The sequence below is a fragment of the Chamaea fasciata genome, unplaced genomic scaffold (genome assembly GCF_029207755.1).
Source record: "Chamaea fasciata isolate MVZ Bird 193981 ecotype frontalis unplaced genomic scaffold, bChaFas1.0.hap1 SCAF_9, whole genome shotgun sequence".
In the NCBI taxonomy this organism is placed as follows: Eukaryota; Metazoa; Chordata; class Aves; order Passeriformes; family Sylviidae; genus Chamaea; species Chamaea fasciata.
This window is the reverse complement of record NW_027094094.1, coordinates 11,223,001-11,245,012: the sequence shown is the minus strand read 5'-3', so window position 1 is coordinate 11,245,012 and position 22,012 is coordinate 11,223,001. Positions and strand designations below refer to the sequence as shown.

Here is a 22,012-nt window from a genome sequence, read left to right as displayed (position 1 = left end):
ACCATACAATATTCTTTCTGAAACTCTGTCTTATTTTGTTGTCAAATGAAGCACAAGTCCTCCAGTGCTCTGCAAGGTTGGTAGTTCTGCAGTTTTTGGGAGGAAATGCTTTCAGTGAATTGTGTTCCTGCCTCTCAAACTAGTCCAGCACTTTGTCTCTGGGTGAGCCCAATCCATGATGTGCTATCCCAGCAGAGAACCACCAATACACACCTGCTTTGGGGACATCACCTAAAACTCTGAGCTTACTCTAGTGGTGGATACAGTGATGGACTCATGGCTTGTCTCCATAGTGACTATGGATATGAGAGGCACAGCAACAACCAGTGCATCCCAGCCTTCTGGTTCAGCCCGTCCTCCCTGTCCAAGGATTGCAATGTTGGTCAGAACTACTGGAACAGCACTGGGTAAGTGCATCTTGCAATCTGTCTGGTTTTGGTGACTGCAGTAGACAAGAGAACCTGGACAGCTCTTTTTTGCTCTGAATCCCATTATGCTCTTTTTCAGTCTTATCCATGAGGTGATATTTGCAATGGCATCTGTATGGAAAATTGCCTTGTTCCTCAGAGGCAGGGAGAAGCATATTAACATAAGTGAGATGTAGATACTGCATTGCTAGCATGTGATCTGTGATCCCTGGAGCCTAGACTTGGAGCTCCCCTTTGTTGCAAAATTAAAACACAAATCAAAAAGGTCTGTCTGAGAGACAGCTGCACATTTAAATGGACAGGTTTGAGGTATTTCACATTGTATTTTATTGAACCTCTTACTATCTTACAGCTCCTATTTATATCAGCTTCTAGGAAGTCTCAAATGAGCAATTTTTAGCCTCTTTTATGTTTTGTTCCTCTGCCATTTTCACTTTGCACATACAATGCCTTGCATTTCAGACGATCTTCATGTGCTGATTTCTCCTGGTGTAACCCAGAACAGATGGCAAGTGTTGGTTTATTATGGCAGCATCACTTTGCAAATGCTCTGCTATCTTGCAGGAAATGCTGTGAGACTTGAGTTGCACTGGCTGGTGCAAAATTGCAATGTTCCTTCTAGGACAGGTCAGACCCTGCAAATTTTGTAGGGCTGATTCTGGGTCATGTGTCCTGCCTGTTTGATGGTTATGGCAGGAACCAGCTCTGTTCCTGGATGAAGTGAAGCTGCTGGGAGTTCGGAGGCATTTGACTTCAGAGACTCCCTTTCAGCTGAAAATTTGCTTTTAATATGGGATGTAATTACAGGAGCCCTGGCCAGTATGACTGCTTCTAGCTTTCTTGACAGAGAGCAACAAGAAAATAATTGGAGTTGGTATGAAATTAATAGAAAGGGTTAACCCACCCTCAACAACATGGGGGAGTAGCCAAGTGTCTTGCTGTGTAGCCATCCTCTTCCAAGAAGAGCCAAGCAAAGAACCCATACTTCAAATCATTTTAAAACTGAGCTGGGCAAAGCCCTTGGCATATTTTTCGAGTGCCCTCTAGCCCAATAGAGGCAGACAAAACCTTATGATATAATTAAATATAATTAAATATACCTAATGGTATAATTAAAAAGATGGGGTACAGGATGCAATCCTGCAGGCACTGGGCTGGAGACATTCTCTGCCTTTTAGTAGGGCAGAGTAATTCACCTCCACAATGTGTCTCTTCTCAGTGATCCTACTGAGAATCTCTGGGGAAGGTTGAATTGCGATTGGTTTGGCTTTCTCCTACATAATAAAATGTTGGGTTTCTTTGAGTCTTCCTTTCTGTGAGGGGATTGTGCAGGGAGTTAGCCTTCGAAAAAACAGATGCATTGATGTGGAGAGACAAAACAAAAACAAAACAAAGGAACTTTTCTGCCCTCTGTCTGAGCCCAGTGTCCTTTTGTTACTGTTGCCCAGGTACCGAAGGATCGTGTCCAATAACTGCACAGATGGCTTGCGAGAGAAGTACATGGCCAAGATGGAGAAATGCCCTGGAAAAGCACCTCGGGGATTGCACATCCTCACCTCGGATGGGAAGCTGGTCATGGAGCAGGGCCACAATGCCACCTTCATCATCCTTATGGAAGAGGTGTGGTACTGGTCTCAGTAAACCTTTCTTGGTGTGGCAGGACTTGCCAGTCCTTCTTTTCTTTCACTTTTCAGGTTGCTAAGGGGCAAGTAGCAATCAAGGGAGACCATGAAATGGTGAAGAGTGATTTATGAGACCTAAGGAATTTAAGAGAATTGGAGGCCATAGTGACTCATACAAGCAGGTCATATCGGGTCACACCAAGGGTGTGGTTATCTTGTCTGTCAGTGATGATGTTAATGCTGAAGAAAGATAGAACTGGTCAAAAAATTTATTTCCCCACTCACTTCTTGCTGCCTCCAGTAAACTGCAGTTTATGGAGTTTGTGAGGCAGAAGTGTTGTTTCTGTGATCAACAATTCGGTATCTGGGATGTAAAGCTTTAACTTCATCTTTTCTGGGAAAGGTTAAGAACAGTGGGGAACATGTTCACACTCATGGGGAACGATGGGGGCATTGTTATTTGCAGCAGGAATTGAGTCTCCTTAAAGCACCTCTAGTCCCCAGCCCCTGTCTATTGTATTTATCTGTCGGTACAGTTCCCTCTGTAGCCAACAGTAGCATAAGTGACACCAGGCCATGCTGCTGCCAAAAGCATCAAAATGTTGAGGCTCTTCTGACCAGGGGCTGAGGTGGTGCTGGAGAGGCACAACTGTTTTTCATCAGATTTTCTGTCCTGTGTATGCTATTTTGGAGAAGTACCTGGAGACAGCTGAGGCAGACCACCACAGACACATTCTCACACTAAATTAAATTCTTATACATTAGCTAAGTATTTCACTGGGAATACACTAATCTGACAGGGCCTCTTTCCTACTTCCTCAGAGGTTCATGCATGCTCTGCTTTTATACGAGGGGGATTTCTTGTCTACTTGCTGCTTCTTTTCTATTCTGCAGACTTGACATGGTAAGACAATTTGTGTAGACACTATGAGTGGGAGTTCAGAAAAGAACAGATATAATCTAAAAATTAGGAATCAACTAGTAATTTATTAGGGAACTCAAGCGGAACTGTTGCGTATGAAGAATGATAAAGAGATGGGGAATAAGGTAGCAGTCAAGGTAGCTGAAGAGTGAAATCTTTGCAAGGATTTAGAGATTGAAAAGGCAGCTGAATAAATACGTGAGGGCGTTCACTCTCATGTCTGTTGTTGAAAAATAATGGCAGTTAAAAATATTTCATTGAAACAACTTTTTTTTTCTAAGGGAAGAGGATCTTCAGAACGCGCCTCTGTAGGTGAACAGCTTATTCCACAGAAAGTTGTGTTGAGTTTGTTTCTTAAAATAATAGACTTTCAGGAAGAAAAGAAAAGGAACACTGAGATTTTGGACAAAGGTATTCCAGTCTTTTGGCGTGAACCTGAGAAGAATTGTGGCCAATGACTTGGAAGTAATAATTTCTGTAGAGGTCTTAGTTATTACTTACCTTGCTGCCATACAGATTCACTCCTGTCTTCCTCCACCTTCTCTGGTCAGTCTGTTTACTGCTGGTAGTTTTGTACCTAAGTTTACACTTCCTTTCTGAGCCAAACAGCAGCCTGACTAACCTTGCTGTGGATACATCTGTGTGGGCTCCACTCAGCTGTGTCAGACTCGCCCTGATGAACCAGCAGTTCTTTCCTGCCTTCTAGTGCACACGCTCAATATATGGAGGTGACTGACCTTTTAGGCTGTCAGTGTTAAATGGAGACTTCATCACAGTTAATCAAAACCTGAATTTCTCAGGTTTTATGGAATTAGCTTTAGTAGGATTCTTCACAGTGGTATTCAGAATATGTGTGTGGCGATGACTGTGGACAAAGAAATGCAGAATGGCTGATGGTTTTTTCCGTATTTTCAGGAATATGGGGCTGGACTGTGATTTGGACTGTATACATGCAAGGGAACATGCGGAGATAAGAACCTTTTTAGACTTTTTTTTTTTTTTTTTTTTTTTTTTTTTTAAATCTGAGTTTGGTTTTGATCACAAAGAAATAATAGACTGCCAAATAGCTGTTGGAGTTGTGTTCTTGACCACAAGTCACTGGTGTTCACTGGTCTCCTTACTCAGAGCCAATCTTTGTGACAGCCCATACCTTGTTCCCTTTCAATTATTTATGGGGCATAAAGCAACAAAACGTGCCTCTTGATTATAAATGGTTAGCAATGATTTCTTTTTCCTTTTGAAATGCCTCAACTTTCCTTCTATTTTAATTTATATTTATAAACTCCAGAGTATCTGACATCTTTATGTGGGACTACAATACTTGGTTTAGTATTTTATATACTGGATACAGAGGTACGGAAAGGAGAAAGAAAACATGATTAGTGTGATGGGCAGCCTTTGCACTGAAGACCTTTGCTCATAACTGGGTGAAAAGATCATCTGCTACTGTTTAGTCATGAAAAATCTGTCCCCGCTTTTCTATGTGAAACCATCTCATTTCAGATAGACTCATATTGGAGAAGCAAGGAGGAAATAGAAAAGAGAGTTGTCAGGCAAGGGAGATGAGCTGCCATGATTGGTGCAAGAGATTTAAGCCTGAGGTCATCCGTGATGAATCCAGCCCGGATCAAATTTTTATCCAATGTTCAGTATCTTCCGTATAAGTTGGACTTGAGGTCTTAGTGCATTCCCTTGAGAAGTGGTTTTGAAAGGTTTAACAAGCTGTGGGAGCCCTTCTATCAAATAACTGAATATCTCAAGAGTGTAATTTTGCTCCTGCTAGAGAATTTTTAGAAAGACTTTAAAAACGCTCTGTCTAAAGGATGTTATTGACTACTCAGTATTATAGGTATGTTTTAGTGTCACTACCACTTTAGTCCTTTCTGATTGCTCTTTGGTTTATACTGAACTTTTAATGTCCAAGTAGGGCAGAGACGAAAATTGTGCCCTGATCAAGTCAGTAGCCAAAACTCCCGTGGCTCCCATAAAATGGGAATGATGGAGCAAGGAAGGAGAGGGATCTAACATATATAATCAAATATCCATATTTCAAAAACTACATGCAATAATCCTGATTATATGAGTGTCTGAAGACCTCAAGTATATACTCAGAGTAAATTGATATCTGAAAAATACCCTTCCTGCACTCTAATTTCTTTATGCAGGTGTAGTCCATGAGGAGGATAAATTCTGTGGGGGCTGCTCAGGTCCTGATTTTCTACACATGGGACCTGCCTCATTGTGGTCTGGCTTCTTTTGTGTTCTCCCTGTGCATTTACAGCTATAATGGGGTTTATGAGATGACTGTAAAATACTTCTGAATTTCCCATTAAAAAAGGTAAATTTATGAGCAGAGATTTTTCAATTTTTTAAAAAAACTTTCAGATCCCATTCTCAATATATCTAGGGATTGACTTCAGTCTGGGGCTAGGAACATCTCCAAAATGTAGTAGTATCTTCCTCACCCCCAGTGAATACAGTGCAGATCTTTCATGAAAGGAAATTACTTGTCACAACACATCTTATATATATGCAGGCAGGTAAAGCTACAGAGATCTAATCTGAGTTGTAGTTTTATTTCAGTTTAGTGAAATCACTGCAATGGGCTTTAGCTTTGTTTAAATTAGCCTTGTTTTGTGTTACATTTGTCAGCTGGGGGCAAGTACAAAATAAGGCTCCAGAAACTGAAATAACAGACACTTCTGCAATTCAACTACAGTGGTTTAAAGAACGATTTAAACTAAAATAGTGCAACTTCTGTCTCCAGACAATACCTGTGCTGCTGGAATTTCTTGTCTGTTTTTCCCTACTTCATTTAATAACTGTCATTGACAGTAATCCTAGAAAAGATTTTCTCATCATCTGCTTCATTCTCCTGTGTATCCAGGCCCTGTCTCTGTGTTGACTGACATTAGACAAAAAAATCTGTCAGTCCTCAACGTGGGACTCAACCTGCATATATGCAGTCATCCTGAAGCTGCATGTCTAGCTGAAACTGGTCTTCTAAACTCTGTGTAAAAAGGGGTGGACATTTGCAAGAGATGATTCATGTCACCTGTTTCAATTACTTTAGGATGAGGTGTTGGTCTTCTGCTGTCTGTGTCTGGCCACTTTGGGGAGTGACAGAACAAAGCTCAGCTTTTTTTGAAAAGCTACTACTTTGTGTCCATGCTAATGAAATGGAACTAAGTGGGATGGAGGGTAATACAATTCCTTTTTTATCAGTCCAGTTTCCTACTCCAGCCTTCTCTGCTGCAGGGTGATCTCCAAAGGACAAACATCCAGCTTGATTTTGGAGATGGCATTGCAGTGTCTTATGCCAATTTCAGCCCTGTGGAGGATGGCATCCGGCACATATATAGGAGCGCTGGGATCTTCCAGGTGACAGCCTATGCAGAGAACAGCCTGGGCTCAGACACTGCTGTCCTGTTCCTGCATGTGGTCTGTGAGTATTTCCACCTGCCACATTCCTTGGGCAAAAATCTGACCTCACTGTAAGTCCCTGCAGCTTCAGTGGGGCCCAAGAATAGATGCAAACCCACATACACGTGCTGCTCCTGCTCTTCCGACGGCTTGGGCTTCTAGACACTCTTCTAACTTGTTAAATAGACTTTATTGGATGAAGGGAAAGGGAAGGGGTTTCTTTAACACAAGTATGTTTGCAGAGAAGTCTGTTGGGCTGTCTGAAATGGTCAGAGACCAAGCAGTGTATGAAACAAAGTCCAAATGTGTATTTTCAATACACGTCTCATTCCAAGAGGCTTACATTAAAGTACTAAATTTTGAGTCACTTATTCAGAATTAGAGGGTGTTCACAGTGTTTTCTCAGTGCTAATTTAATGAAATAGAAGCATTATGCTGAGCATGCTTCCTGAGATGTGAATGTACTGAGGGCTAATGTGCTGCTTTTCACATTGCATGTGTTTGACACACATCCCTGAAGTTTCTGTCGTGTTTGGTAGATCAATGCAGTTTCTCTACAGCTGACACATGAGCAAATTCAAATATGGAGCTCTCAGTTAACTTCTCAAAGCCACAGCAGAGAGCAGAGAGTATGGAATGCAGGATGAGACTGAAAAGAGCCCAGTTCTTTGATCTACTCTCAGAGTATTAGATGATCTGTGTTCAGATGCACCCCATCAATTTTGTCCCTAATGGTGGTCATAGCTGTCTGCCTCCCCTCTTTACCTGTCAGAATGTCTTACATCTTGCTTTTTGCTTGGACTTTTCTGCTGAAAGGAAGCACGCTAGAAATTTCCAAAACTCAAGAACTTTTTTCTCCATTTTAATTTCCTGCTCCCTGTGTGAAGGAATAAATGTTCCTTGAAGCTTTTATTATGCTCATAATTCCCTCAAAGTCAATCATGGCTGCACTTAACAACCTGTTATTAGAGCATTAACTGTTTTTTCCTTCACCTTGGGCCATTAGCTGACAAAAGTGATGGTTACCTGGTAATAACAACCAGATTTGTATGGATTATCTGATTTTCTCAAAGGAACTACTTTTTCATGGTGAGGATTTTAAAGCAGAATGCAATTCCTTGGCCTGGTTTTGCTGCTTCACCCTTTTCCTCATTAACCTTTCAGATCTCTCCTTTGACTTTTACAGCATTCTTAGGTGGACAATTTATTATCATTATCTCTAGGGAAATATTTTGCAAGCACTTACATTCATGCTAGTGCTGAAATAGGATGACAACTCAGTGCTAAACTTTTAATATATTTGGAAGTACTGGTCAATGTAGGACGTTTGACCTTGAAGTTCAAATGTACAGACAAATATGCCTGCGATTCATTCTTACTATACAATTGCTCTGGTACTGGGACCCTATGCTAAAAAAAAAAAAAGATAGAAAAAGGCTCCTTGGCCTCAAGCAACATTAATTTTCTACCCTGCAGCTTTATTAGCAGCCGGTTAACTTTTCATATTTCTGGAATCTGCTGACAAGCTGCTTATCTTGATATTTAAAGGAAGCAAAGATGTTAGTGTTTTTCCTCTTACATGCGCTGTCACAAAATATTTCAGGGAAGCTGCTGTTCTTGCAAACCCAGAGTCCTTCCTGTGGTCAGAGCTCAGGAGTGACTTGCTGGTAGAGACCTCTTGGGAAAATGAGGGAAAAAAAAAGATCAAGTTTCAATGTGCCAAAAGCAAGAATAGGGTCCTTTTGTGCTTGGAGCTCTATGTTCCAGTGGTAAAAGAACAGCTCTTGCTCTCCATACTCTTTGTAATCCAAGTAGATGGAAAACTGATAAATGTCCTCATTTCGTGCTGAGAAGTAACACAAGAGGATTGTCTCAGTTAAAATCACCAAATTTCCTGCTTCCCAGAATGAATGTCTTACAAAAAATAAGATTCTGACTTATTTTGTCCTTTCCATCCCACAGGAATAGTCTGTCAGTTTGCTGTATTTTAAAGGTACTATCCAGAAAGTAACAGTGATGGGCAGCAGTTATCAGCTGAAATTCAGTACCAGCAAAACCAAAAGATTAAACAAGAAGAAAAACAATGGAGATAGTAGAAGCTTTAAACAAAGTATCAAACAAAACCTCAGTATTTTTTACACATGTTGTTTTTTCTAGAGAGGATCTGCCTTCTGAATTCAGGGCTTCATGCCCTGGATTTATTCTGGGCATTTGTATTTATTAGATGCAACTTTGCATTGGTACTTAGTTATTTTTTAAGTCTTTCAGAATCAAGTGCTTCTGACAGTTACATGCTTTGTTATGCCAATGAACGCATCTTTCAAGTGGTTCCTGATATTTTACTAGGGGCAACTGACTCCTCAAAGACTTCCCAAGGTCAGGCCTAAGACAAAAAGATACCAAGGATTTCCAAAATCACGAGTCTTTATTTTGGAGACCTTTTAAAAAACTGTTGGGGGTATTTAATCAAGTCATAAATGTCTCTTAGATAACCAGATTTAAGCCATCTTGGCTAAAATGATTTTCTCACAATTCTTAGTAGCTCAGTGGCTATATTTTCAAGAAAAATTCTTCTTTCTCATGTGTGTCCTATCCCTTTTTTATGTCCTATCCTTATGGCTTTCAGTAGCAACTTCCCTATATAAATATAATGCAAAGCCAGTTTATTGTTTTTCTTCAAAATGCATTTAAAAAATTCTTCTAAACCCAGTTCTGACCCTGTCTGAAAATTAACACTATGGGGCGGCGGGGGGCGGGGGGAAATTATTTTAAAATCTGATTATCTTTTTCTGTTATTAATTTACTGCTGAAATTCTCTTTTATTTCTTAACTAGACTCTCACTGCTGACATAGGACTTCTGATTTATTTAAAAGAAAGATCCTTGCTGTGCACAACTGTGCAGGGAGGATTTAGCTCAAAGCCTTTAATAATGAACTCTCTTCCCACAGGTCCAGTGGAGCACGTCCATCTGAGTGTCCCCTTTGTTGCCATCAGAAATAAGGATGTCAACATTACTGCAGTAGTTTGGCCCAGCCAGGCAGGCACACTTACCTACTTCTGGTGGTTTGGCAACAGCACCAAGGTACAGATACCCTTTGGTTAATTTTTTCTTCCTAAGCTTGTCACGACAGTCAGGGACCTCTCTCAGCCCTAATAAGAACTTCTTGCCTTTGTCTGTTTTGTGTTTTAGTTTTTAACTTGTCTGAAAAGGGTTGTCATTATCTGAACTTCAACCTTTGTGTGTTTATTTCCTTCTGTCTTGTGTTGCTCTTAGGAGTCATTACTTTCTCCATCTGGTTGTTATCAGCCCTACTGAGATTTGAAGACCACTGTTATTACCAGCGTTCACTTGCAACTAAACTGAACTATGTGTGGAATAATGCTGGCCTTCAACACAGTGTTTAAAAACTGCTGGTGTTCAAATCACCAAGAGGGTTTCCATTATGTGCCAGTGTGCAGTACATAATGCTGGATTCCAACACGGTACTTTAAAGGTCTTGGTGTTCAAATAAACAGCTGTATCTAGAATTTCAAGCTGAAGACTCTGGCTATGTTAGAGAGGGAGATGAGACTTCTTTGTCGTGAATTTTCAAATGATGTGTATTGTAACTGTATGTATTAAAAAGTGCTTTTTTAGCAATAGTTAAAGTAAGTGAAAATACAAGTAATGTCTTGCTTTCAAATGGAGAGAGCAGGACTGCCTATTAGCTACAGTTTTTATTATAGGCTTTAGGAGTGAGACAGGCACTATTCTCCATGCTTACAGTTGTGAAATGTACAGCTGTTGATTCTACAATATAGTTTCTGCTATTATTTACAAAAGCAGTTTAAGTCATGTCATTGTCTACGTTTGCAATTGAAGGTGTGCACTGAGGTGAGATTGCAGCAGAAAGAAATGGGGATTTTACATGAAATGTGGAACTTGAGATAAAAAATAAGCATGCAAGTATTTTGTTTTCTCTTTGACAAATCTGCTTAGTTTTAACCTCTTACCCTAGCTATCAACAATATCAGGAGAGGCAAAATAAAAACACTGAGTGCTGCTTCTACTGGGATTTTACATCTAGTTAGGAAGCTCAGTGTAAGAACTTCCTGATTTTTGTTGAAGCATAGTTGAGGCAGCAGAAGAGCTCAGGAGCAAAAAACATTTACTGTAAATTGGCAAGTTGCTGTACCCTAGCTGAACTATGGCAACCACCCACGTATGCACATCCAGTCCATTGCAAGTACCAGGTAATTCCACATAGTTTTTACTGCATTGAAATACAGGCATGCAAAATCACAGTTCAGATATTTTTGCCTCAGTGCTCACACACAGAGAACCGTTAAAGTACTTCTGAGACAATCTAAGTACTGGTAACTTGATCATCTGCTTAAGTCCTCCAGTGTAGAGTTTTCCTGCTTTTTTTTTTTTTTTCTTTTGTCCTTACTATAGAAGTTGATTGTGTATAGGACTTTAACTTTTTTTTTTTTTAATAGAATTTAGAAAAGGCAGTGCAAAGCAGTGGTGTTTGCTGAGGATTTCCACACAGTTCTCACAGCGCTTCCTTCTGAATTGAAAATATGATCTGTTTCATTTTCTAGCTTAAATTTCAGACCCATAGGCAGCAGAGTACAATCAGATGTGGATGTGTTTGGGATGGGTACTTTGGACATAGCTGCACATGGAATAGCTGATCCTTTGACAGCTTGGCATGACTGTACACATTGAAATATTGAAGAGTAAACATGGTGCCACTTACCTGTGTGTGAACCTCAGACCCAGAGCACTCTTCAATCTTTGCAAAGTGTTATCTCCTGCTACCTCATGGAATGTACTTTAACAGAAGAATGGCAAGGGATATAGACATAACTGTATCAGCCTCTTTTTTTCAGAAAAGCAGCCTGTATCACATCAAAATTCCTCCTGGGATGTTTAATGTCTATGTCAGATCTTTCTCTGTGCCCACTCATGAGTAAACTATGTTGTTCTCAGTAGAGGTGGAAAATGGGGACACTGAATTAAAGGATGAGATGTGTAATATTGTGACTGGTATTATTAGGTGATATATTTTCGTTCCATGCTAAGGGATTGCAGCTTCCTTTCCTGTTCAGCCCATGGCCATCCCAGGCAGAACCAGGGTCTTGTGTCACTGTGCAATCTCACTCTCTGTGCTGCTGCACAGGAGAATATTGTCTTAGACACAAATGATCTGGCTGAGACTCTTCTACTGCTCTCCCCACCCTGCTGAAACTCCTGTGCTGAATTTCTACTGTACTGATTTTTGCAGTATGCCCAAAGGCCAATTTGCCTGGATTAACACAGGTGCAGTTTAATAAATGTATCCAGCTGTCTAATAGGTTTGAGCAAATGAACCTTAAACTACTTGATTTAATTTAGAGTTAGTTTCCAGGTCTTGGTTCTTGAATTAAAATTAAGGAGTTGGCTGAATGTTAAAAGTCCATGATGGAGATGAAATCATCCATGATAATGGAATGTCCAGCATACACACATACAAAAAGAAAAAAATGTAATTTTAAAGGCCAAACTGCATCCTCTTATCTGCCTTTGCACAGAACCACAACCTGTAACCTCCAGGAGGATTGCTGACATAACTGCAATTTGATGCAGGCCCATTCAGCTTCTCCAGGGTCTGTGGATATCTCAGTAAATGTTAGTTGGGCCTCCAGGGTTGGCACAACCTGGCGCCCTTGGACTGTGTGTGCCATGTGATAAGACTTTTTTGGTTTTTACTGCTTTTTCAGCTCATGGAGGAGGGGGTCAAAGGAAGGTGGTTTTCTAGAGAGAGAGAACTGTGTTTGCCAGTCTGGCCTGTGCAGGTGGAAATTTTGATTTGGTTGTGAAAATGGCATATGTGACTACTGTTGTGCAGTGCAGTCAGGCTGGCGGCCTGATGAGACAAAGTGTGAGAGCTGTAAGGTGAAATTTAGAAGTCTTCCTCTGAAAACAAACTGGCAGTGTAGTGAAGGGACAACAGCAATGGTACAATGGCTTTTTCTGTTCTCTTAGACCTCTGTGTGCTTTTGCAATGGAGATTAGTATCACTATTTCCATTTTTGTAGTTTCTCTAAATGAAGGGGTTTTTTTTCTATAGACCAGCTGTCAGATCAGTGGCACTGTGAGGCCTGAACCTTTGATTTTCAGTTTTGGGTTGACCCTGTTTGGACACCAGCTGCCCACTAAAGCCACTCTGTCACTCCCCTCCTCATATGGGCAGGATACATAAAATATAGCAAAATCAGGTCATAATAATGACAGAGAGATACCATTAATTACTGTTAAAAAACAGAACAGCCTTGACATTGTGATATTAGTGTAATTTATTATCAATCAAATCTGCGTAGGATAATGAGAAATAAAACCAAATCTTAAAACACCTTCCCACATCTCTCCTTTCTTTGCAGGCTCAATTTCACTCCTCCTCTGCCTCCTCCTTTGCCAGCAGTGCAGGGAGACAGGGAGTGGGGGCTGTGATCGGTGCATCACTTGTTGTCTCTTCCAATGCTTCCTCCTCAGGGGGAAGATCCCTCCCACTCTTCCCCTGCTTACGGGAGGGAGTCCCTCCCATGGGAGACAGTTTTCCATTAATTTCTTCAATGTGGGCCCTTCCCATGGGCTGTTCCAGTGTGAATCTCTTCCACAGCCACATTCAGTCAGCATTGTCAGCAGGAATTCTGCCATGCTTTCAGCCTGGTTAGCACAGTTTACCAGCTTGTGGCTGCAGCTTGCTCACCGAATCACAGCATGGACAGGGCAATGCTGGATGTCCTCACTCTGACCTGGGCAGTGTTGCTCTGTGAGAGATAAATGGATTTGTGCTCATAAAAGCAAAGGCTGGCCCTGAATCTGAACAATATGGATTGTTTGAAGAAGCATCTGCATCTTTGGTTTGTTTTCAGTTTGAGGTTGGGTTTTGTACAGCAAATACGGCAGCGTACAACGCTGCATTCCTCTGCACCAATTCTGCATTTGCTGACTGTGGTCTGCTGAGGAGTGTATACAATAATGGGTTTCAGTTCAATGGAAGAATATTTCAGGGCACATTTACTGAAATGTGGGGAACCTCTGCCTGTGGGACACTGCTCACGGGATGGTGTTTGGGCCTTAGCAGGACATGCAGACTTGCAGCACCACACCTGGATCAAGGAGCAAAGCCATTGTTGCCTGGTGGATAAATCAGGTGCATGTTACGATCCTGAGTTAACCTCACCCTGATTTTGATATTGTCATTTGTGTTTGCCTCCTGCAGCCCCTCATCACCTTGGAGAGCAGCATCTCATACATGTTCACCGTGGAGGGGATGAACACAGTCACCGTGCAGGTCGCTGGGGGCAACACCCTCATCCAGGACACCAAGGAGGTCGCAGTGCATGGTACCCTCAACCTTTGGCAATCACATCTTGGGGGGTGAAGGGCAGATAATCATTGCTGACCCAGAATGAACTCCAGGAACTCGATAATGCCTGGAGGAACCTCTGATAGCAAAGTAGCTCAGATGTGTCATGATGACAAAAACCAGGAGTGAATAAAATGGGACAGCTAATTAATTTTATAACCTCGGCATTAATAAGGTGGCTGGGGTCTCCTGTGTCTGTTGATCTGTCTGTACACCTGGACAGGAAACTCCCAGAAATAAAAAAAAATTGAACCAGACTGCTTCCTTCATCTTCCAGCTGTGGAAAGAAATAGTCACAGTGCATCATTAAGGTGATCAGAATGCAACTGGTGTCTCTATCAGTGACTGTATAAATGACAGGGGTCAGTAGGGGTCTGGAAAAGAGGGACAGAAATGACTCAGATTTTGTTATCACTGTCCATCCTTTCCCATGGGTACTGTTTGGTATGTTCTTGCCATATCTGCGTGTCATGGGCTTCCAAAAGCATCCTTTGGCAGAGAGCAGAGCTTACCCTGTTTGGGACTTGTTAAATTCTTGGTGAAAGGGCTCTCCCAGCAGCTTTGACCAAAACTTCTAGAATAATTTCTGCCCTGGGATAGTCTTTATTTTCCTTATCCAGTTTTTGGCATCCAGCATTTGAGGACAAGCTTTTCTTTGGACTTTAGGTTTTATTGAGAAACCCGGGCTTCAAATAACTTGGGCTATTTCGAAGGTCAGCACTGTGTGTGTGTTATTTCAGTAATTAAATACAAATAAATGTCCTGCTGTATACTCAGATTTAACAGCAGCTAAAGAGATATTTATTGATTGTCTGGCCATGAAATGCAATAGGCTTTAATAATTTGTTAATGTGATTTAGTAATTCCTTGACTTGCTATTATCAAATTTTCAGAGCCTTCTACCTCATAATTTTGAGCACTGCATAATGCAGGATTTACTTGGAAATTTTCATCCTTCCACTAGTTATGGAATAAACCTGAATCAAATATATTTAAGAGTGATACCCACAGGTGATCTTGATCTTTAGTCCCAGTAGGTCCCACAGAGATCTCCTCACTCTGTTTTTAAACACCTTGGAAGAAATTTTGCCATTCTGTTTAGAAGATCCGAAGTTTTGAGTTCTATCACAAAGAGAAATTGACCCATTTGGATCCAGTCCAAATAGTCCTATCCAGTGCTGTTCTGCAGACTGACCTGATCTTAGGAAGGAATCCTTGCAGCCCCTCAGTCTGGTGATGAATTCAAGTCTGAGTACATAAACAAGTGATGCCTTTAGTAAACATGTCCTCTGATTTATATCCTAATCTGTGTCCTGAGTCAAGTGATTATGGGTCTAGGCCATAATCTAGGCATGTATATTTGGTGTTTTCAGTGCAGGAGATTTATTCAGGTATATTCTTAATTTGAGATTAACAGAAAAGAATTTACTCAAAAAATAAATTTGGCATGGTATGAAGGGGTCAAAAGTTAAAGACTTTATATATCTGACTCTGGGTTAAGCCTTCAGAACCTGAGAGACTTTCCCTGTACTCTTTGATACTTGTTTTATTTAAAAATATATTGCACCATCTAAAAAGAAAACACAGTTCTTGCAAAAGATGCCACATAAATGGTGTGCTGGCACATCCCTGCTTTTCTGTGGATTTCCTCATTTATACTCTGGCAGGTTTATCTTGATCTAAAACTGGTGCCTTCTTACAAATGATTAATGGTACTTATTTGAAGTGTCTGGAGATGAGTTGCTTCACGGTGAGGCACAGAACATCTCCAAAAACAGAAAGGAGAATCTTTTACACTGAGAACTTTTTTAAGAGTGTGGTTCCCATCCCAGATCTGTGCCTCCCACTGGCCCAAATCTGTTGTGCACGGCTGCCATAAGGATTCCAGACTTGGTCTTTGGTGAGCCTAGTGGGGAGAGTTGGAATTGGAGAAAAATTAAAATCGTTCTGTATTTTAAGTCTAGGAAGCTTTTCTTCCTCCCAGCAATCATTCAGTCAGGACAGAACTTCAAAGTGTTTTGTCAATGGCCATTGCTTGATGAGCCAGTCATTAGCACCACTGTGTTCTCCTTTGCTGTGGAGTTAACTACTCCTGGTTTCCCTCCAGGAGGGAAAACAGAAAACATTTCTTACAGCAGTGGTTCACTCTGCAATTGTACAGGCAGGCCTTCCAAATTTCAGCCAGGTGCTGCCTTTATTTGCTGGCCAACCTTCTTGTGAGCAGAATCTGACAAAGTGGAGTCGCAAAATTACAAAGCCCAAAGGCGTCATGAAGGCATCCTCTCACCTCTCTCAGTCTTGTTTCTGTTTCTCTGGGGAAAGCCAGAAGTTGTAATTACATCAAAATGTCCTTTATAAGCACCATTATAAGCATTCTTTCCTTGCAAGCTTTCTGGTCTGCTTAGTGTTAGCCAACCTTTTTCTTCCTTCTGCCTTTTCTCACTCTCTTGCTTTAAGATAGTTATAGTCCTGTTGTTGTCTTCTGCACCCTCGCCTGTACCCTAAACACTGCATGAGGAGATTAAACAATTTAATCTTCTCATAAATATTTTCTCTATTCCAGAGTATTTCCAATCTCAGCTCCTGTCATTTTCTCCCAACTTGGACTACCACAACCCTGACATCCCTGAATGGAGACAAGATGTTGGCAAAGTCATCAAGAGGGCTCTAGCACAGGTGAGCATCTGTTTCCTTGTCTGTACTAACATTGACTAGACTGTTGAAACATGCAGTTTTTTGACATGCTAGCTTAAAAGAATGGGTAGGCACAGCAGTGATGACACTGTCAATAAAAATCAGTAGAAAGCTTCTTAATATGCCGGATCTTTTTACAGAGCCAATCTGTATTGCTGATTTTGTGGAAATACTACAATTACTTTTATTAATACATCTGTGTGCTTTTCAGCTTTTAATATCCCTGAGGATTTTGCAAATTCTAGATTGTAATAGTATCATCATTATTCTTATTTTTCCAAGTTGATATGACAGTATGTACTGCTTTCTATTCCAAATATTTGGTTAGTGTTACTATGTGTTGTTAAACAGCTGATCCACTTCATCCCAGAAGACAGACATTGTAGTATTCTGGATACATGAGGAAGATATTTTTATCTCTTCCTTATAGTCATGAGTTCCACATGCAGCTAAGTGTAGCAACTGGTGAATATTTTAAAGCTCTAACCTCTTTCCAACTGGGGCAAAAAATGAGGGTTCAGGAAAAAAATAAACTTACCTTTAAAAAATAGGAAAAAGAGAAACTTCTGGAGGTGGAAGATACTGAATCTTCCTTTGGGATTAATTAGAATATGTAAACCAGTACTCATTTTCTTGCAGGAAAGGGGACAGAATAACTTATGATATCAAATAGTCAGGGACTTTAGTTTTGTGTGAAATTAGGAGCTAGATTTAGACAAGCTTTTGTGGGTTTTGCATTCTGCCAAAAATGTATCTTGTTGGGGTTTCTTTGCTTTAACTACAGCTGTTCTTAGAAATGGAGGCTGATTATTTTTACTGGGAAAGTACATTCCTGCTCAGCTTTTCTCATCAGCAGCCCACTCAAAATTCACAGTTTACAAGAGTTTCCTTGATTGTTTTTCCCATCCTGAAAAAATGCTAAGTTTATTTTTTTTTAAACTGTTTTCCCTTTTACTGTGTTCAGAGTCAAGCTTGCAGGAGAAAAATAATTAGCTTGTAACTGTGAATGGTTACAGAGAACAGTAGTAATCTCATAGAAGTGCTTGCTTGTATATCCCACCAGGCATGGGCTGCCCCATGGGTACATCCCAGCTCTGGAGGGAGGCCATGGAGTTTGGGGTGGGACAGGACCAGAGAGCTGCTAATGGAGCCAATGAACCTCGTGTAGCAGAGCATTTCTGAGGGAGAGGAGGCTTCCTGCCCTACTGAGGATGCATGGCTGGGATTTGGGGAGAAGGGGCAGCAGCCTCTGTGGGCAGGTCTTGCTGAAGGCAGCTGTGTTTGCCTCGGTTCAGCAAACTGAGCAGCTCCCAGGACAGCCCTCCTGAGCAGCCCCAGGAGTAAAGTCTCCCTTTGGGGATGTTGCTATTCATGCCTGACAAGTGTGGATCCCCGTACCTGATAACAGGAGGTGATTGCAGGCACTTTTCTTCATGTTGTCCCTGTTAGCTGCACATTTTCCAGTGGCTGCTTGGAGACACTCTCTCTGGATCTGGCTTTGGGTCAGTTATTCTTTTGTAGCAAGGAGGACTATATGGAACATTCAGATCTGGAGGCATGCTAGGTTTGGACTTTGGGTTGAGGTCTTTGTGCCCAAGGGTGTTGTCAAGCCTACATTTACTTCTGGAAAGGAAGTAGAGTGCATCTTCAGCAGAAGCTCAATTTCTGACCCACCAAATAGGCAGAACAGCTCATGAGAACCACGACACCTACAGTGGAACTGGAAAATAACAATTTGATGGGAGTGCCATTTCTGGAAGTGAATGGAAACGTAAGTAACAAAACAGCAGCTAGAGACCTCCTTTTTACTTTTCCTCTAGGTGACTGGTATCCCTGGTGAGCAGATCCTGGTAGCTGTGTTCCCTGGGCTGCCTACTTCTGCTGAACTCTTCATACTGCCCCACAAAAACACAACAGAGAGGAGGAAAAGCAGCGAGGCTGATCTGGAGCAAGTAAGGAAAGAAGGATGCATGGAGCATTTATTCCTGTCATATTGTTTGCGGACGGGTCCCTGAAGCTGCACAGCATTGGAAATGCTTACAATAAGTGTGGTGGGAATGGGTGCATCTGGAATTGTGGCAGTATAGTTTATGGCATTAAAGAAAATTATTTTCAGGGGAAAACCAAGATTTTTTAATACCTCACTGAGATGTGTCATAGTCTACCACTAGCAGAGATTCTTCCTAAATCAGTGGAGTGTCCTTTTCACAGTAGTTACAGCCAAAGGAACCTTGAATATGTACTCCCTCTACTCCCTGGAGGAATGCTAATAAAGGGAGGCCAAAGCAGCAACATAATATACTGAGGTTTACTAAAAATAAATCAGAGTCTTCAGCTCATAGATCACCAAACAAGACCTTGTTTTTTTTTCTTTTTTCCTGCAGCAGTGAGTTGTCTGTGCAAACTATATTTGGAAGTTGCAATATCCATCCATTTAGATAAATAGGTAATTACAGTGATGAATAGCAACGGTGATATGCAGGCAAGGAAAGAACAACAGCAATGGGCTGCTGAAGCTTTCATGTTGGAATTACCAAGTGATTAAATCAGGTCCATAAAGGCAAAGGAGTGAAGTACTGCTGGAAAGGCTGTTTGGCTCTAGCTAATGTTCTTGCATACAGCATTTTTACAGTGTGCAAACTATGTGTAAGCCTATTGCCAAGTAACTCTTGGAAGTTAGGATCAAACATTAAATTATTCAGAGGGCTGGTGAATTCAGTGGAAGTTCTTGTCACCCACTGGGTAAAGTCAGTCCCTGCAGAGTAGTTCCTTGTCCTAGGAAGTTACCAAAGCTGGTCTCTTAAATTTATGGTGGTCAGTGTGCAGGAAAGATGTATTGAGGTGGGAAGGTTTGAAAGGCTTTTTGGAGGGATGGTCTTGGAGTAATTTCTGCCCTGCTCAGTAGGATCTACCAGTATTAAAACTCCTTCTGAGCAAGCTGTTGTGTCAATGTTTCATATATCAATGTTACGCTGACATCTCAACTAGATTTCTGACTAATTGACTATGAGACCTAAAGCTCTAGTGCCCTTATTTTAGTTGACAGTCTACTCAGTTGTACTCTGGCACCTGTTGTTGCCTTCTGCTTGAGGAGCTCTGCCTGGAGAGTAGGTCATTAGAGGTACTCATTAGCTGTGCCCTGTCCATCAGAACTACTCTGTGGAGATCAGGCATTAACAAACTGAGGCTCTGGGGTGATGTGCTGAGTACGTGCTCTGGGGCAGCCAAATAACGCATCAGAGCTGGGTTGTTGATCGTTTCAGCAATTCCAGTATATCCAGTCCAAGGCCCCTATTCTTAGTGAAGGAGAAATATGGCAAATTTTCCATTGACCTAAACTGGATTGTCTTATCCCCAACATCCTATTTAAATAGAAGCTACATGACAGGATCAATGAGAATAAAGAAATATAGGTCTGAGTTGCCTAATTTGGTTTCATTATCCACCAATGAAAGGCCAATATGTCAGTGATTCCAAACACATTTGGTCAAACTCAAAGCATATTGTGGAAGGTGAAAAGGTAATTAGTCATTTTCCCTCTTCCTGTAGCTCCCCAAAATAGAAAAAAAAATTGTTAACCTTCTAGGTTTGCTTCCCAGGAGAGATATAAAAACATACAGTGAGAGTCTCATAAGTTCTGTAAGAGACACTTTATGCAATGACATCCAGTTCCACCTAAAGCACATGTGCATTTCTCTCCACCTCCTCAGGCCCCGCTGAAGCCAGTAAGAGATGTCAGCCACTTTTCATGGGCTTTGTGTGTTCCTGAATATTCTCCAGACTTTGCCATCTTCTATACTGTAACTGTTGTATCTCTTCTTATTTCATCAGGTTGTAGAAATCCTTTTTAATGCTCTCAACCAGAACCTGGTCCAGTTTGAACTGAAGCCTGGTGTTGAAGTGGTTGTGTACGTTACTCAGTTAACATTAGGTGAGTGTGGAGTCAAAGGCATAGTGGTTCTCCTGAGGCTCCAGACAACCCCAGGATTATCAGTCTACATCAGAGCACTCACAGTTGTGACACTGGGCTGTGTGCCAATTGAGACATTTTTGGTAGAAGCAGGAAGTGTTAAAACCAACCCATCAGGGGCATCTTCATGCTCCAGTTTGTACAAGTATAAAAAGTACCTTGTGAGAGTTCCCTGTGGCTTAATTAACAAGTGCATTGGTGTTTTTCAAGTGTTTTAGAAAACCAGGTGAATGGTGTTCTATTAAGTCCTTATTGGGCACCTGTGGAATTCAGTGGGATATTACTAAGTTTCATGGACGTTGGATCAAATCCTTATAGCAAAGGGCTTGTTACTGTTATGACTAGCTAAGAAGCTTTAAAGGGGAAGAGCACTCAGGAAAAGATCAAGGCCTCTTACAGGGAATATTTGCCTGAATATTAACTTCCAAAAATTAGAACTTACTTACATTTCAACGCTACCTATCTCCAGTTTTGCACAAAGTCACAAAGAGTCACTTAAGGCTTTGTCAGTCCCTTTACTTTAAACTAGCCTAGTGTGAAGGTCTCAGCTATTGATGAAACAGTGATGGCTACAAAGAAGGTGATGGATTTTTTTTTGCCCTTACTTTTTATGACTGCCCTTGCAATTGTCTGAAATGTTGGATCTTGTGCAAGTGCCCTTGCTGATAACCTCTCTGAAAGATTGGGATTCATATCCCACAGTAATGCACTTCAGTTTCTTCTCAGAGAGCCAAGATCTGGGCTAAATCAAGGCTCCTGACCTTTCCTACAAAAAGGTAATGCCTTTTTACCTTCACTCTCTAACTGCTCCTTTGGAATGTGAGTCAGTTGCTAATAGGAGTAGCCTGAAATTGATTAATTTGCAAAACTGGGAATGCAATACAATGTCTGAGGTCTTCAGGTGGCTGGAATTCTCCAGGATCTGGCTTGGTTCTAGCAAGGCACTGCATTTAAATTATGTTTTGCAGCTATTCTTGCACCCTCTCCAGTGCAGGTGCTGCATTTGTTTCATGATCATTCCCATAGTGTTTTGACTTGGATGAAATGATAGGCTTTCCCACAAAAGTGTCAAAAGTATTAGCAGCAGAATACTGGAAGGATCTGACTGTTAGGTGTGGAAATTTGGCGGTGAAATCAGAACTGGCTCTATATTCATGACTTTGTCCCTATCTTCAGGGTGACAGAAAAAGAACAGACAATAGTAAAACACCAAAGCCAAATATTTATGCAAAATGAGAAACACTCAGCTGCTACTTATAATCATTTGTGCATCATTAGAGACTTCTCATCAGGCACTTGATCTCAGCACAGTGCTCAGGCCGTTAAGATGGTGTGCTCTGATGAGCTCTTGGAATAGCTGCATAAACAAAGTATAGGAATATACTGTATTTAGCCAGCCAAAATGTCAAGGATCAAAACCTCCAAAATATTATAATGTATTGTGTGCTTGGATTCAGGATTTTTGCTTTGGGCTCTTCCACATTATGCAAACTGATTGAATTTAAAAGTCTCTAAGGTCCTATACAAGGATGGACCTTGTATAGGTCACAAGAGT

The 22,012-nt window shown here is 41.2% G+C and overlaps 1 protein-coding gene across 1 annotated transcript in view; it reads left to right on the top strand.

Moving 5' to 3' along the window:
* Positions 1–22,012, top strand: part of SORCS3 (sortilin related VPS10 domain containing receptor 3) — a 275,011-nt gene that overhangs the window by 243,339 nt on the left and 9,660 nt on the right. The window contains exons 17-24 of the mRNA XM_066190964.1: positions 294–407; positions 1,877–2,048; positions 6,231–6,417; positions 9,345–9,478; positions 13,647–13,770; positions 16,357–16,469; positions 18,308–18,439; positions 20,319–20,418. Coding sequence (XP_066047061.1) covers positions 294–407; positions 1,877–2,048; positions 6,231–6,417; positions 9,345–9,478; positions 13,647–13,770; positions 16,357–16,469; positions 18,308–18,439; positions 20,319–20,418 — 1,076 coding nt within the window. The remainder of the gene's footprint in view (positions 1–293; positions 408–1,876; positions 2,049–6,230; positions 6,418–9,344; positions 9,479–13,646; positions 13,771–16,356; positions 16,470–18,307; positions 18,440–20,318; positions 20,419–22,012) is intronic.